This window comes from Myotis brandtii, unplaced genomic scaffold, assembly GCF_000412655.1.
Source record: "Myotis brandtii unplaced genomic scaffold, ASM41265v1 scaffold355, whole genome shotgun sequence".
In the NCBI taxonomy this organism is placed as follows: Eukaryota; Metazoa; Chordata; class Mammalia; order Chiroptera; family Vespertilionidae; genus Myotis; species Myotis brandtii.
The window spans coordinates 1,311,910-1,329,157 of NW_005363642.1; the positions used below are offsets into that span (position 1 = coordinate 1,311,910).

The 17,248-nt window shown below is 51.4% G+C and overlaps 1 protein-coding gene across 4 annotated transcripts in view; it reads right to left on the bottom strand.

Annotated features, from left to right (window-relative positions):
• The window catches only part of CIITA (class II, major histocompatibility complex, transactivator), a 58,764-nt gene that overhangs the window by 10,460 nt on the left and 31,056 nt on the right, over window positions 1-17,248 (bottom strand). For 3 of the 4 annotated variants that reach the window (XM_014544187.1, XM_014544188.1, XM_014544190.1), the window contains exons 6-16: window positions 15,034-15,078; window positions 13,846-13,998; window positions 13,246-13,389; window positions 12,176-12,331; window positions 11,555-11,623; window positions 8,915-10,565; window positions 7,866-8,024; window positions 6,556-6,627; window positions 3,627-3,707; window positions 2,818-2,910; window positions 456-542 (exon numbers count right to left, since the gene is read on the bottom strand). In XM_014544187.1, coding sequence (XP_014399673.1) covers window positions 456-542; window positions 2,818-2,910; window positions 3,627-3,707; window positions 6,556-6,627; window positions 7,866-8,024; window positions 8,915-10,565; window positions 11,555-11,623; window positions 12,176-12,331; window positions 13,246-13,389; window positions 13,846-13,998; window positions 15,034-15,078 — 2,710 coding nt within the window. Of the gene's footprint in view, window positions 1-455; window positions 543-2,817; window positions 2,911-3,626; window positions 3,708-6,555; window positions 6,628-7,865; window positions 8,065-8,914; window positions 10,566-11,554; window positions 11,624-12,175; window positions 12,332-13,245; window positions 13,390-13,845; window positions 13,999-15,033; window positions 15,079-17,248 lie in introns of those variants that run through there. The other variant, XM_014544189.1, reaches the window with a different exon arrangement.

Below are 17,248 nucleotides of genomic sequence, written 5' to 3' on the forward strand. Positions count from 1 at the left end.
GGAGGCAGCTGATCAATGATTCTCTCTCATCATTGATGTTTCTATCTCTCTCTCCCTCTCCCTTCCTCTCTCTGAAATAAAATAAAATAAAAAGGCTCTAGAGAAAGCTCAGTCCTCCATCCCCTGGGAGAAGAGAATCAATATTTATTGTGCCCTGGGGCCCAGCATTGCACCAAGGGCTTTCCATAGGGCATTGGGATGGTACCCATTTTCCAGATGAAGAAACAGAGGCATTGCCCAACCAGGGGTTTGTGTTCATACTGGATTTTAGATGGGTACCACCACCACCACCACCCCCTTCCCTCCCCTCCCCGCCCCTGCAAGTTGTGCAACTCTGACACAGCAGAACAGCCTGCAGTGACTGCCTCCAGGGTCCCAGTGTGGGACTTTGCAGCTGGTACAAAGGGGGCTCTCTGCCCTCCCCCGGCCCACCAGCTCAGCAGGGCCCCACTCACCTCAGCCTGAGGAGGGATGCAGCCAGTGAGGGCAGGGCCTTGGCGAGCTTGCAGGCGCCCACATCCGTGATGTTGTTCTGGGACAAGCTGCAGGGACACAGCAAGAGGGCCAACCTTGTACACCCCTCCCCACTACCTGCCTTCCCTGGGACAGAACTGAGAAACTCGCTTCTGCACAGGGTGGCCCAGAGCAGCTAAGACAGGACAATGACCTCAAGGAGAGCTGTGGGTCATCAACTGTGAAGGGCACGTGGGTAGACTGGTGGTAACTCTTAGTAAATAAAAGGATACTGCTAGGCCCTGTGGCTGAGTGGGATGATGGGGGTGAGGATGCACAAGAGAGAGTGCTTTCCTGCCCACACCTGTTTTATGATTTTATAGCATCCCCTTTGAATGACTTTTTAAAAAATATATCTTTATTGATTTCAGAAAGGAAGGGAGAGGTAGAGAAAGAAACATCACTGATGAGAGAGAAACATTGATTGGCTGCTTTCAGAAAGGAAGGAGAGGTAGAGAAAGACAGAAACATCACTGATGAGAGAGAAACATTGATCGGCTGCCTCCCTCAGGCCCCCCACTGGAGATCAAGACCACAACCCAGGCCCTTCAATCCGCAGGCCTACACTCTGTCCACTGAGCCAAAACGGTGAGGGCCCCTTGGGATGACTTTTCAGCTCTGTAACTACGTAAGTGTTCATGTTATTTGTCTGATGGATGTGGGCTCCACAAGGCAAGGGGTCTGGTTTGTTTTTTTGTTTATTACTGTATTTCTGCTGTGCTTAGAGTAACACCACGCACATAGTAGGTGCTCAATAAAAAGTTAAGTAGGGTGGTGAAATGAAGGAAAGAGAGGGGAAGGGAAAAGAGGGAGGGATGGACCAGAAAAAGGGAGGAGAAAAGAAAGGAAGGAAAAGAAGGAAGGAAGGACTAAAAGAGAAATCTGGCTTACTCACAGTGTTACCTAGAACACTATAAATTACTTTGAGAAATCTCAGTATCTTATAATCAAGGAAATGCCTAAGTGAATTCTGGTGAATTCTGTGGCCATCCTAATCATGGTTATGAAGTGGGGTGTGGATAAATTTTGATGATACCATCTATGTTCAGTAAAAAGAAAAATATCATATTGATCTTCTTGTATCATATCTATCTCCTATTTCCCAAAGCACAGAATAGCTTTTGTTGTTAATCACCCCAGGATATTTTTTCCATTGATTTTTAGGAAGAGTGGAAGAGAAAGGGAAAGACAGAGAGAGAAACAATGATGTGAGAGAGACACATCAATTGGTTGCCTCCTGCAAGAGCCCTGACCAGGGGCCCGTCCAGGGAGGAGCCTGCAACCAAGGTACGTGCCCTTGACTGGAACTGAACCTAGAACCATTTGACTAGGACACAGAATAGTTTAAAAAAATAAAAATATACTATTTTGATAATATTTTACTGATAAATCCTAATCTATCTCTCCTATTTCACCTCCAGGGTAATTTTCTGTCACTAAACATTGTTTACTTTTATTACTATCCTATATAATAAAAGGGTAATATGCAAATTGACCCTAATGGCAGAACGACCAGGAATGACTGGTCACTATGACACATACTGACCACCAGGGGGCATATGCTCAATGCAGGAACTGCCCCTCGTGGTCAGTGCGCTCCCACTGGGGGAGCTCCGCTCAGCCACAAGCTAGGCTGATGGCTGTGAGCACAGTGGCGGTGGCAGGAGCCTCTCCTACCTCCTCGGCAGCGCTAAGGATGTCCGACTGCCAGCTTAGGCCCGTTCCGCCAGGGAGCGGGCCTAAGCTGGCAAGTGGACATTCCCTGAGGACTCCCAGGCTACCAGAGGGATGTCTGACTGCCAGCTTAGGCCTGATCCCCCAGGGAGCAGGCCTAAGCCGGCAGGTGGACATCCCCCGTGGGGTCCTGGACTGCGAGAGGGCTCAGACAGGGCTGAGGGACTCCCTCCCCCCTCTGCCAGTGCATGAATTTTCATGCACGGGGCTTCTAGTATACTTTATAATCATGGCTTTATTTGTTTGTTTGCCTGTTTATTGTGTCTTCTCACTAGAAGACTCCTGAGGTCAGGGATGTGGCTTATTTTGTTTAAAGCTGGATCTCTGGGGCCTAGAATGGAGCCTGCACACATTAGGTGCTCCTTAAATATTTGTTGATTAAATTAAGAAGTGATTGGATGCATGAATGATTACATAAAGGAATGAATGAGTGAAAGGAGAATGAAGGAATGGATGGATGAATGATTATGTGGATCAATGACTGGAGGATGGATAAGTGAATGAAAGAATAAAAAAGCCAGCCTGCCTTGAGGGAAAATGGAGCAAGAAGGGCAGGCCCAGCCCACTTACTTGAGCGTTTCCAGGGCCTTCAGCTGAGGGAAGGTGGCTGAGAGCTGCTCGACACCCTCATCACCGATCTTGTTCTCGCTCAGCGAGTCCAGGCTGCAGGTGAAATCAGATGGGGGGGGGCCATCAGCCAGGGAAGTCACCTGACCTTTCCCCTCTGTTTCCAGGGCCTTCAGCCGAGGGAAGGTGGCTGAAAGCTGCGCGACACCCTCATCCCCGATCTTGTTCTCGCTCAGCGAGTCCAGGCTGCAGATGAAATCAGATGGAGGGCCATCAGCCAGGGAAGTCACCTGACCTTTCCCCTCCCTCCAGCCCATCTGGGGCCTCCTCCCATGCCCCACCCCTGGACACACCAGAGCAGATATCTATCTGCTCCTGAGCTTTTGAGAGGGAGTCTTCATCACCCAGGGGCACCAATCAGCCAGCCAGGCGACAAGGTTGTAGTTCTCAACGGACCCAAATCCCTATTTTGCTTCCTAGGAGCCCTCACAAGTTTGGGCAACTTCCTGGAAACCTCTTGTGCCTTGATTATACCGTGGGATCCTGCTCTCTGACCCTGCTTCTCTGTGGACTGCTGGGAGCAACATGTGAGGGGAAGAGTTTCAAAGGTCATAAAAGGTTTTGACTTAAAAAAAAGGGGGGGAGGGGGAATTGCCATCTGTTGTCACTTCCCTATAGTGGGGTCATCTGGTCACTCACACCAGCCCCATAAAGGAAGCAGCAGGACAAAGAGACACAAACTCACACAAACAGGGGCAGGGTTTGGGGGCTCCAAAGCCTGAGTCACAGGTGGCTCTGGGGTCTGTACTCACTCCAGATGCTGGAGGGAGGAGAAGGCCTCCAGGATCCTCACCAGTTTGGGGAAAGCCTGGGGGCCCGCGACAGGGCCCAGCCTAGGAAGCAAAGAGCAGAGGTAAGACCCTGAAACAGTCATGGTCCCTCAATTCAGCCTCAGGGTGGGGTACAGACAGGGCACAGAAGGCAGGCCCGTCTGAGGCCTCCTCCCCTACCCTGACTTTCCTCCCCCTAGTCCCATCAAGTGGGACCCCAAATCTGCTCTAAGATTTCAAAGCACCTCAAGTGGCCACCTGGGGGCTCCCCAGCTTTCATCTGGATGGGTTCTCACTCCTGCCTACATCTACATGCACACTTCTCCTGCCCTGGCCTGGTTCCCAAATGCTGACTTGAGGACCACTACCAGTCCCAAGAAAGATGGTTTGCTTATTTCCACTTTAATAACAAATAGAAGAGTTTCTTGAGCACTTATTACGTGCCAGGAACACAGCGTGTCCTTCACTCAGACTAGATCTCATTGAATTCCACCATGACTCTGAGCTAAGAGCAATTCTTGTCCCCATTTTACAGGTGGGAACTGGAGGCACAGAGAGGTTAACTAACTCACGGGAGGCCACCTAGCCTGGATGGTCATTTAGACTAGACTTTGAGAGAATGGGAAAAATAAAGACAATGGAGGGCTGCTTTGTTTTTAAGATATGGTAAACATAGAACAGTCCTTTATTCTGAAATTATGTTCTTTGGACTTTTTTGCCATTAAAATGTTCATTCTTTGATAAAACGATGGTGCCAGCAGGGGTTATTTGCTTGTTTGAATGAATTATACTTGATAAAAATTAAGATGGTAACTGCACATAGCCACTCAGATTCACTCTGAAATATTGTGTCTTTGAAACCCCAAAGTTTGGGAACCACTAGTCTCCGAGATAGGAGTCCACAATCTGATTTGAGCCGAGGACCTGCCGCTTCCCTCCCCTGGGGCCTTTGGGGCAAATCCTTTCGCCTCTGCACCTCAGTCTTCTAAAATTTAGCTCTAACCTTCTGAGGTTTTTAGGATTAAGGGATTCATTCATCAAATATTGATTATTGGCCTCCTGGGTGCCAGGCCCATAGAGCCCGCCACGGAGACAGCCGTGAACAAATCAGGCAAAAATCCCTGCCCTTGTGGAGCTGACATTCAGTGGGTAAGACAGATAATCAAAGATATTGGTTATGCCCCTCAGGAGTGGCTCAGTGGTTGAGTGTTGACCTATGGACCAGGAGGTCAGGGTTGGAGTCCCCAGCAGGGGGCATGCAGGAGGCAGCCAATCAATGATTCATCATTAATGTTTCTATTTCTCTCTCCCTCTCCCTTCCTTTCTGAAATCAATGAAAAAATATTGGTATACTATTTGGTGTGGGGGACAATACATGATGTGGGGTGGAATTTTACTTTTAAAAATGGGGTCAGTAATCAATTAAGAAAAAAATGGGGGTCAGAAAAGGCCTCGCTCAGTGAGAACTAGAAGACAGTGAGGGCGCCGGCCATATAGCTATCTGGGGAAGAGTGTCCTGGGCAGAAGGCACAGCCAATGCCAAAACCCAGAGGCTGGGCCGTGCTTAGAAAGGTTGAAAACCAGCAAGGAGACCCATGTGACTAGAGTGGAGTGAGCAAGGGAGGGAGTGTAGGAGGTCAGGTGAAGAGGTAAGTGAGCGCTGAATCAGAGAAGAACCCTGTCTACAAGGCAGAGCCTCTGCAGGACTTTCAGCGCCCGAGCAGTCTGACCTCTGTGGGTAGGTGAGGCCTACAGTGTGCCTGGAACAGTGGCTGCCAGTCATGCGCCCAGAATATTTTTTCTTCCTTCCTTCCTTATTTCCTCAGAACTGCCTCAGGGCTTCCGGCCTCCAGGTGGCCTGTGTCCTGGTTCTGGGCTGTTCCACCCCATGGCTGCTGTTCCCCCCAAGCACAGTTCCGATCTTGAACTAGGGGCTTTTTAAGCTGAAAATAATTCAAAGCTAGAGGAGCCCTTGGTGATTGTTTTCATACATTTCCTCTTTTCAACAATATTTTTATCTCTGCACAAATTTAGCAACTTGTCTCTGATTGAAACAAGAAACCCCCCCGCTTTTTTTTCTGGGCGCAGGGGGAGCAGTGACCAGGAGAAGCAGACAGCTTGTGGGTGGCCAGCTGGGAGGGAACCTTGGGCAAGTTACTCAACCTCACTGGGTCTCAGTTTCCTCATCTGTAAAATGGGAAAGATAATGACTATCTCCCAAAGTAGCTCTTGAAATTAGTGAAATTATATAATATATAAGATGTGCTGAGTACACTGTAGGCGTTTAATAAGTCCTTCCTAATCGTTAGATGATTTTAGATTCCCTTACAAGGACCAAACACGAATTTGGCTTTTTCCTTTGTTGGAGCAAGAGCCAGGCTACACTGACTTTTGTGACTCTGCACAAGCAATTTACATTCTCTAGGCCTCAGTGTCTGCATCTGTACAATGGGGAGATAATAACAATACCTCTGCCCTGTGTGGCCTCCCCACATGCTCATGCCCACTCCTTTCTCAAGGTTTATTGCTTTAATCACCTCCTCCAGGAAGTCCCCTGGCCTCCCCCACATCTGCACTCTCACAATCCTGGAGTTTCCTGCCACTTATTTCAGCAGGTGGCAACGGTCTCTTTACACTAGGCTGCAAGCTCATTGAGGACAGTGGCCTTGTTCACCTGAGCAGGTCTGTTGAATGAATGAATTCAAATAAGCATGTCTGCCAGGAAATGAGCCAATTATCTTCACTAGCCCAGAAGGGCCAAGCCCCAGCTGTTAGAAGCTAGTTTCCAGAGGGGTGGGGTGAGAGGGTAAGAATAATTCTGGGGACCCATCTCCATTCTGGTGGCACAAGCCCAGCTAATGCTGGAGAAGAAACCCCGTGGGGACCCGAGACAACCCACCCCTTTGCTTACGCAAACTCCAGCTTCTTTAAGTCCCGGATGGCGGGGAGTTCCCCGGCTATGTCTTCTGAGGAACTTCTTGTCCTGGAGAGAAGGGACAATGTTAGGTGGGAGTAGGCTCTCTGCCTATTGCTGAGCCCCTACCTATGTGTCCTAAGATGCCTGCCCTAATGCCCAAAATTCCCCCCAAAGATTGCCTTTCTTGTGGCTACAGATGCCCCCTATTAAAATATAAAACCTGAGACAGGACGTTATTAAGGCATTACTGTGTGTGCCGTGGCAAAGCCCAGAGTGGGCACTTCCCAGACCCATCCCAGGCAGCACGGAGTATGTGCTCAGACAATGCATGATGATGGCATGACTGAAAGACAGTTGTCCTGTGGCCAAGTTTCCTCTGCTCTCTGGACTTCAGAGCGCTGCTCTCTATAAAATGGGTACGATACTGGTCCTGGCTGCCTTGAAAGGTGGCCGGAGGTGTCCCTTCTGTTACTGGCTGCAGAAGGCAGCTCAGCTCATTAAAATCTCTTAGCAAAGCCCTAGCCGGTTTGGCTCAGTGGATAGAGTGTCAGCCTGCAGACTCAAGGGTCCCAGGTTCGATTCTGGCCAAAGGCATGTACCTTGGTTGCGGGCAAATCCCCGGTGGGGAGTGTGCAGGAGGCAGCTGATCGATGTTTCTCTCTCATCGATGTTTCTCTCTCAATGTTTCTAGCTCTCTGTCCCTCTCCCTTCCTCTCTGTGGAAAATCAATAGAATATATTAAAAATTTTTTTTTTAAAAAATCTCTTAGCAAAGAAGAGTACGCACATCCCTGGCTTTAGCTGAGAGAATGAGGTACATGATGGCGAGTTTTGTACGGGACCAAGTGAAAGTTCTCGGGGCTCTGCATTGAGAGATTCTGGTAGCTGTGGCCCAGGGAAATCCCCGGTGGGGAGTGTGCAGGAGGCAGCTGATCGATGTTTCTCTCTCATCGATGTTTCTCTCTCAATGTTTCTAGCTCTCTGTCCCTCTCCCTTCCTCTCTGTGGAAAATCAACAGAATATATTAAAAATTTTTTTTTTAAAAAATCTCTTAGCAAAGAAGAGTACGCACATCCCTGGCTTTAGCTGAGAGAATGAGGTACATGATGGCGAGTTTTGTACGGGACCAAGTGAAAGTTCTCGGGGCTCTGCATTGAGAGATTCTGGTAGCTGTGGCCCAGGGCGAGGGCCCGGGATGTCCCAAAGGAGAGGATGCCTTGGAAGTGCTAGTGGCAAACTTGATCTCAGGTCCTATAGGCCTTCCACTTGCATGGCCTGGACCACCTCCCTCCCCTTCCCCCTCACCTCTGGATCTGCACAAGGTTGCCCAGGTCTTCCACGTCCTTCATGGAACTGGCTTTGAAAGGCTCAATAGTGAACTTCTCTTCTACCGCCTGGAGTAGCTTGGTCTCCCCATGCTGTTGTAGGGACTCCCACAGCCCCACCGTGTCACTCAAGGCGGCCCTGTGGAGGGAAGGCCTCAGACCCATGCACAGTGACAGGGCTAGACCATAATGAAGGGGCAGCTTCATGAAGGGACCTCCTACGTATTCAGATACTTTCCTCTCCCAGCTTAACCCCTACCTCCTCCAGAAAGCCTCAATGACCACTCCAACCCTTACTAATATTTTTTTCCAAATCTCTGAGTGGTTTTGTTTCCCTTTTTGCTTTGACTACTAGGAAGCTCAGTGCTAAATTATTGATTGAACCACTACAATGATGTAGGACCTTACAGCTTGGGTAAAGTCTATTTATGGGTAAGGTGGGAGGGAGTCTCTAGAGATTAGGCTGAAGTGATGAAACAGATCACAGAAGGATTTAAATGAGCCAAATTCATGAATTTAAACTTCATTCTGGAGGTATTGGGATGCTTTTAAAGAGTTGTAAGTATGACCAGATTCAAGTTCTGGGAAGACTGCTCTGATGGTTAAATATAGTGAAGTGGAAGAGGAGAGAATGGATGGAAGTAGGGAAGTTGAGGGAAGGCTGTGGCTTTAATCTAATCATGACAGAATGGTGGCTTGATCAGGGGTGGAGAGAAAACAAATATGAACCTCAATCAGTTTTAGATTCTACACACGGCCCAGTGCCTGGCCTATGGGCACCTTCAAATATTGGTTGAAAGAATGAAGCTGTCCCTCACTGGGTGTATGTAGGATCTTGGCAAACTGCTGGCCCTCTCTGAACTTCAGCTTCATCTTAAAAACAGAGGGAATCACTTCTGCCCGTCTCCCCACCCGGCCCCTGGCTGCTGTGCGTACTATATGAGACCCCACAGCATGAACTCAGCATGGTAGCAAGACCACAGCAGGTGCTCAATGCAAAGAAGCCGCTTCCCTATCCCCTGACCCCACCTGAACTGGGTGACACAGCTGAGTCCCACGAGACTCCTGAGTCCAGAGGGATCAATGCCAGTCCTGCGGAGGTCCAGGGAAAAGTCACGGCCCGCTGTCTCCAAGGTCCTGCCCAGGATGTGGGTGTCCGGAGGTGTGAGCCGGGTACCCAGGAAGGAGAGGTTGGCGGGGAGCCCCTGTACCACATGCCGCCAAAGGCCAGCGTCCAACGCCTCGTGAGTACAATGCAGCAGCTCCAGCAGCCGCCTGGCCTGCAGCAACCCTGGCTGCAGCCGCTTCAGGTACTTGGTGAGCGCCTTCTGCTTCCCATCCACCACACTGGCCACCACCGGCCCGGCCAGGGCTCCCAGGCAGCGGGCATGAGGCTGGAAGACCAGCCCGGCCAGAAAGCGCGGCATGCCCTCCAGCCAGTTGTCATAGGGCCTCTTCTTCCTCGGGGTCAGTGCCAAGTACTGTGGCAGCTCCTTGTCCTTGATCTCACTGCTCAGGGCCAGCCACAGGGCCGCCAGGAAGCACTGCAGGAGGAAGCTGGGGAAGGCCAGCTCGGTCTCTGGAGCCCCAGGGCAAGGCTGCACCAAGCCTTTGGCCACAGCCCAGGCCCTCACCTTCTCTGGGAGCTGGTCCTCCCGCAGGGCGCTGTGGTGTCTGCGGCCCAGCTCCCAGGCCAGCCTGGCCACGGTCTCCAGGGCCCCGTGGGGGCTGTCACGGACCGCTGGGCCTAGGAGGCCAACATAGAGTCCCGTAAGTGTGGAAGGCAGCTCGGCCTCCTCTCCCAGCTCCAGGAGGGCCTCCGAGAGCTGGCACACGGCCCGGCACACAGTGGGACTGTGGCTGTGACTGAGAAGAAGGGGCTGGCCCCGGAGGAGCGCCACGGCTCTTTCCTGCTGGTGAGTGGCCCCCAAATGTTCAAAGTAGCGCTCCACATAGGTCTCAGCCTGCTGGGCCGAGAAGCCCGCCATCTGGAACAGGGCGTCCGCCTTGCTCAGGCTCTGAGCCAGGCGGCCCCGGGACCGGGCCGTGACCAGCAGGGTGCAGCCTCGCAGCAGCTTGCGCTGGAGGAGGCCGGCCAGCAGCCCTCGGAGGGAGCTGGGCTCTGCCGCCGACATGGGTCCACATGTACCGGGCAGGAGGCCGTCTTGGGCTTCAAGCTCCTCAAAGGCATCCAGGATGAGCAGGAGGCGGTCAGGCCTCCTCAGGATGTGACCAAAGACCTCACTGTCCCCCGGCAGTGGCTGCGGGCCCAGGGAGAAGAGCAGATCCTGCAGGCGGTAGGTGTCCCCTGGTCGGTCCAAACAGCGGCAGGGCAGGTAGAAGACGAAGTCGTACTGTGGCAGCTGGCCACAGGCCCAGGCCCGGCTCACTGCCCGGGCCCAGTGGCTCTTCCCCTGTCCTGCCTTGCCCAGCACAGCAATCACCTGTGTCTCACGCGGCCGCCGGCAGTCGCTAGCAGCAAGCAGCACCCCAGCCAGACCCTCGCGGGCTGGCTGCTGCTCTGCCCAGTCCAGGATGACCAGTTCCCTCTCCAGGCTCTTGCTGCTGCTCCTCTCCAGCCGGGCCCTCATCAAGTCCACCTCCACCAGGATGTCTTCCTGGCCTGCGGGCTTGGCCTGGTACTTGTCCCGTAGTGAACAGCAAAACTGCTCCACACACTCTGCAAAGCCAAGGGATGTGTGGGGTGAGGGGAGGATGCTAGTGGCAGGAATGGCCACCAGGAGGGCAGCCAAGAGGCCAGCCTGGCCACCATCACTAGCTTCTTCATTCATACTCCACACAATCTTTACCAACTACCTTCTTTATTAGCTGCCTCGTTGTTACCCAAATCCAGTGGGGCCTTGACTTACGAGTGTCCCGACTAACGAGTTTTTTGAGATACCAGCTGTCTCTCTGCCGATTTTTTGCATTGAGTTGATAGAGTAATTTGAGTTAACAAGCTCCTTAACGAGCTCGGTCTCGGAACGAATTAAACTCGTAAGTCAAGGCCCCACTGTACTCATTCATTCCCTCATCTTCTCACTCATTTACCTTTCCACTCCTTCATTTACTCACTAACCTCCTTCTTTACTCACTCACAATAGGGAGGACATTGGTGGGGTGTTAAGAGTTAAGATTGTGAAATCCAGGTGTCTGGTTCAAATCCCAGCTCCACCACTTATTAGTGTATCTTGAGCATGTTATATACCTGCTATGCCTCAGTTTCCTCCTCTGTAAAATGGGGGTAATATGAGGGTTGTTTGTGATGTTAATGATTTAATATAGAAGAGTACTTGGAACAGAATAAGCACTTAACTAACTTGGCTATTCACTATTTGCTCTTCCATTCTCACCTTCTATCCTATACTCATCATCAACTCCTTCCATCCCCTCACTCAGTCACCCACTCTTCTTTCATTCATTCTCTCAACCTTGCAAACAAGATGCAGCACTAGTGTGCGCTTATTGAGGGGTAGGTCCTCAATAAGTATTACTTAAGTTTGAGTGCCAGAAAATATGATGGCAGAATCAAATGAGTGAATGAGTGAATGAATGAATGAGCATGCCAACATAAGCAGTTGAATAAATGTTGAGTGAATGAGTGAAGTAAAGCCAGATTTGGGCTCCCGCCTCCAACACCCAGGGCAGAGGGACCCTGCTACCACTCACCAGGATATTTTGGAAGCTTGCTGGAGACCTTGCGAACTGCCCGGCATTTGGTGGGGGACATCTCATCCTCTGGAGACAAAGAAGACGGTGTCAGAATTAGGGTGAGGAGTACGCTAGGGTCTTCCTCCCTCCGAGGCATTCAGTCCTCTGAGTATGCAGAAGCATGCAGAGGGTAGAGCCCACAAGGGCTGGGGGGCAAGGGGGTGTCACAAGGTGGGGACTTGAGGTTGTATCCTGCTCAAAGATGTCTTCCTTTGGCCAGCTTTACTGTACTTTTAAACATTTTCACCAATGTTTTTAAAAATCACAATATGTAAAAAATCAAGATTTCCAGATCCTGCTGACAATTCAGAAGATCTGGCCACACTGGGCTTTCCTGCCGGGTGAGAAGCTGGTAAAGGCTGGTGGCCTGGTTTAGGTGGGACATGGATTTTCCAGCTGTCCCCCTCACCTACCCTCCCAGGCCCTCCACTCCCTGGACACCCTCCCAGCCCTGTTTACATAAACTCAGCCTGCTAGTCCCCGCAGGCAGCTGGGTGTGGCCTGATCGTCTGCAGCAATTCTTCTCCCCAGGGCCTGAATCCTGCTTCCAGTGCCTCTCACAGGCCCTGAGCCCCTTACCTGTTATGTTTGCACGGGAGGTCAGGGCTGGCTCCGGCATGCTGGGAAGGTCAGCTGCAGCCGGGGCGAAGGGGCTGGTGGAGCCAGGCCGGTCTGGGGACTTCGGGAGGCTGGGGATAGCTGGGCTGCTGGAAGGGGGTGCTTGGGGCATCTCGCCTACATTAGGTGGGAAGGGAATGTAAGAACAACCAGATGCCCATCCAGGAACCCAACTGAGTCACCCCACCTCAGATCAGCCTGTGTGGGAGTCTGGGGAGAGGAAAAGAGAACTTTCAAAGGACAACATTTCAGGATGGAGTTGAAGAAAAAGCTCTGGAGTGACATCTAGCGCCTGAAACCTTGGTTTCCCCATCTGTGAAACGGACACAATTAGCTCAGCGAGAGCTTAGGTCAGCGTTCATTTTCCTAGATGCCCCAAATGTCCCCCTGCTTCTGGGGCACCTGTGCCTTATACACAAATTGGCAATGCGATCTTCAAAGGATGCTCTTCAATTGAGTGGAAGTGTACCCCTGGCCTCGTTCTCTCTCCCATCTCTGAGAGCCAAACATGCCTTCCCCTGGGCAATTCACAGCCCATCACTGTGGGCGACAGAATGGATCATTTTACTAATCACGAAACAAGGTAATTCAGAGAAAGCTGTGCAAGGATGCACACCAAACTGCTCACAGGGTTTTACTAAAAGAGTGAGGGAGAAACTCAGTGATCCTTATAAGCATCTCTTATTATTTGACTTTTTAATGTGTATTAAAAAGGTACTTGGTACATACAAACTACAATGTATTGATGTTGTAGTTTTAAAATATAATAATGTTTAATAATGTGGGGAAAAGAAGGAAAAACGAAGGCTTAGTGGGGAAAAGGGACACTTGAAGGCCACACAGCCATTCATTCAGTGGGCCCCTCACCCAGACCCCCTTGGGAGCTCTGCTCCTCTACTTTGATTCTTGGGAAATGGGGACAGAGAGAGGAAGGATCATGAAAGGCTACTAGGCTGCACCTGCCAAATGCCTGGGGAGGAGGGAGCAGTCAGGTAGCAGGGAGGGGGCGGGGCCAGGCCTCCCTCACTCACCTTGGTAGATGAGTATACTGGACGCCTCTGTCCCGGCTCCTGAGATTTGCCAGAGCCCCTGGGGCAGAGCAGGGAGGGTGGGGATGATGTGGATGGACCCCGCAGGGAGACTCAGGCAGCTCAGCAAGGAACTGGAGGGGGGCGCTGCAAGAGACCAAGGCAGTGAGGTGCGACCCTCTGCAGCACCTGTGTTTGTGATCCTGTTTTGTGCTTATCTGATTAGTATCTGACTCTCTTCCTAAAGGGCTCCAATCTCCCGAAGAGCAGCAGCGGTGTCTGCCTTGCCCACGGCAGTGTCCCTGGCACCTGGCAGAGTGGCTGGCACAGAGAGGTGCTCCCTCCACAGTGGATGGATGCCCTGGCTGGCGGGGGAGTTCTCTAACTGGTGGGGATTCCCTGCTGTGCCTCCCGGGGTAGGGGGGAGGGGGGGACATGTTTTCTGGCGCAGACTGAGCTGATGGGAACCCAGGATGGGACTGGCTGGGACGGGAGTGGGTGACACTGGTTGGGGGTCAGGATTCTGTCCCTGGTGGGCCCTGCCTTCGTCACTCCTCTGGCACAGGGAGGGGGAAGCCCTCCTTCTCCCAGCCCTTCACCTACCAGGCGTCAGGACGGTTTCCTCCAGCTGGGTCTGGACGGATGTTGGCTCCTTGTTGAACAGAGCAGCGGGTGATGGGCAGGGCAGAGCTGAGGAGTCACTCACTGGCCCCACCAGGAAAGTGCCAGTCACCATGGGCGCAGTCAGGGGCTCGGCTGTGTGGAAGGCCGTGTTAGAGGCTGCGTGGGATCTAAGTGGGTGCCTGGAGGGGCCTTCCTGGGGTGGGAGCGCTCTGGGAGCAGAGTAGATCTCTCTCCTGGCAGTTGGAGGAAACTCCTGTCTGCTTCTCAGCCCTGGGCAAAGCTGGTTTGATCAGCAACTACTCTGTGCCCAGCAGCCAGGCCCCTGTCCCAGCCCTCTCCTGTGCCTGGGCCCGTTGAGCTTCCTGAATGGAGACTCGTGATGGCCCCATTGAGCCACTGAGGCAGGACAGACCTGTACACAGGCTGCTGGCCCAGGGCCCTTCCACTTTCTACAGCCAGTCACAGAGCTCCCAAGGAGCCCCAAGCACTTCCCAAAGAGGAGTGGCTGTACCCCCATCAGACTGGGGCAGGGGTGTAATGGGGAGATCTAAGAGGTTAGAGACTTGCTTCCCCCATTCGATTGGGAGCTCCCTGAAGACAGGGACTGCTTCTCCATTATCCTGGGATCTTCATGGGCAGGACCCCTACCTCCCTGAGGTCAGGGACTAGGCTTCCTCCATCAGACCATGAGCCTTTCATTCCTCAGTCTGTTCCCCAGGGGCTGGTCTTTCCACCTTTGCAATAACAACTGGGTGGGAGGAGGGAGGTGGCGGGGCGGGGGGAGGAAGCATCTGGTGGGGAAGATGGTGAGCTAGGAGGAAGAGGCTCACTGAAGCTTGGGGGCGGGAGGGCACGGGTGACTGACTGCACTCTGAAAGGAGCAGTGGAGCAAGGTCTCAGCTGTGACTCAGCATAAAGAAGAGGGATGTTAGGGAGGAGGCTTTGTAGAAGCTGAGTTTCCCAGCAGCCCTCGAACTATACAAGCTTTGGGATCAAAAACCTGTTTTTAATCCCAGCTCCACCTCTCACTAGCTGTGTGATCTTGGACACGCGGCTTTGCCTCTCTGATCCTCGACTCTCAAATGCCAGTTTCTATGTGCACTTGAGGAGTCCTGGCTTTTCTGCCTTGCAGTCCACCCACCCCCCCTCCCCACCCGCCCTGCTCACCGAGCTTCCTGTGCTTCAGGTCTGCAGGCAGCTCCTCTGGGAAGGCTGCAGAGAGAACACCAGGGTCAGCAGGCCCAGGGGAGGGGTGTTCCCAGCCAGGAGGGGCTCCTGGGCCCCAACAGGCTAAATAGCTTTGCCTGGGAGGTGGCCTTGGGGGTCCCACTCCCTTCCCCTGACCATTCCTGCTCCCCATGTCCATTTGTTTATAAACAAACCCCACCTCGAAGCTCACAGGACAGTGAGGTACTGGAAGTGGCACGAGCACAGAGTGGACACACAAGAAGAGTTTGAGTTTAAAAAAATATGAAACGCCTGCTTTTGATCCCTTTCCAGCTGTGTGTCTTTGCAACACAGTCTCTCTGAGCCTGTGATCTCTCGTCTGTAAAATGGGCGTATGGGAGAGTGATTCCACCTCGCAGGAGTACACTGAAAATCAGTGAGTGAGGATCAGATACTTAGCACACCAATGGAGAAAACCCCCAGGTGTCCCTGAGCAAGGGGTAAACAAACCATGGTTCATCCACCAACTAAATACTACTGTGCAGACCTGAAATGAACAAGGAAGGACGCTGAAAGGGGGATGTATGGGGAAGTGTGCTAGCATCTGCAATTCACTTAAAATGTTCCAAATGTAAGATGAATGAATGGGTGGATGGATAGGGGGATGAACAAATGGATAGAGATGGGTTAAGGCAAATACAGCCAAACATTCATTATAGAATGTAAAGTGGTAGCTATGTGGTTGTTTGAAGTCCAATTCTTCCACCTTTATTGTATGTGGCAAATCTTCATAACAAAATGTTGGAAAAATATTCATAACATGAAAACAAGAGAGAGAGAGAGAGAGAGAGAGAGAGAGAGAGAGAGAGGAAAAATGGAAGGAAGGAAGGAAGGAAGGAAGGAAGGAAGGAAGGAAGGAAGGAAGGAAGGAAGGGTTTCCTGGAGTCAAGACAATTCTCCATCAGTGATACACAAGTGACCCACCCCCTGACTGTTAAATGAAGAAAGCCAGGTGCAGATAGTATAGGTAAAAATGTGACCATTTGTGTAGAAAGTTAAAAAAAAAACACCACAATAACATTGAGTTCGGTTCTAGATAAATAACATGTCTAACAAGGCAAAAAGGAAAATGACAACATAGGTTGTCTTCAGAGAGGGGAACCGAGAGAAATAAACTGAGAAAAGCTGTTTGAACATAAAGAAATTGGTACAGGGCTTACACGTGGTCTGGCAGATAGTATGCACTTCATTAACTGTTATGCCCATTTTACAGATATTTTCATTCAACAGATACTTATTGAGGTACTGTTGCATGCCAGGCACTGTGGTAGATGCTGGGGCTGTAGTGACAAGTAAGAAAGACAAGGTCCCTGTCCTCACAGAGGGGGAACTAGGCAAAAGGCAATAAATAAAATTAGTTCAGACTATGACAAATACAGGTTCTAGGAGAGACACAGCAAGGTGAAAGTAAACGAGGTAATCACGTGAAAATTGTGGTCAAGGAAAGCCTACAGGAGGAGGTGACATGTTAGCCAAGACCTAAAAAGATCTGAAGGAGCTGGCCATGGAAAGAAGTAGGGATGGATATTACAGATAAAGAGAACAGCCAGTGCAAAGACCCTGGGGCTAGGAAGGGCCCGTGGGTTGCAGGAATGGAAAGAAGCCAGTCTGGCTGGAGCAGGGTGGCTTATGGGGTTTGGAGAGGTGGAAAGGGCCTGATCATGCAGGCCTTGTGGCATGTATTTTGTAGCCATTGGAAGGTTAACAGGGAAGCGGAATGATCTGATTTGTATTTAAAAAGCTCATGTTGGGAAACCAAGATGGCGGCATAGGTAAACACCAGAAATTGCTGCCTCGCACAACCACTTCAAAAATACAACTAAAAGACAAAATGAACCACAGGAAGGCTGGCTGAGTGGAAATTCTACAACTAGAAGGAAAGAGAAAAGCACACTGAGACTCAGAGGCGGTGCAGAAGTAAAGTGCAGAGGTACGGAGGCGCACATGGAGGTACGGAGGGCTGGCAACTGAGGACACAGTTGTCTTTTTCAATTGGGAGGGAGTCTCAAGCTCCCGACTGCTCTGAACTCCAGTTCCGGGTGAGTCTCTGGGGACCCAGACTCATATGGGGAGAAACTGGCCTGTCTGGCATCTGTCGGAACTCGAGGGCGGCTTTCCCTCAGAGGTGCTTGCAGCGATTACCGGGACACTGAGA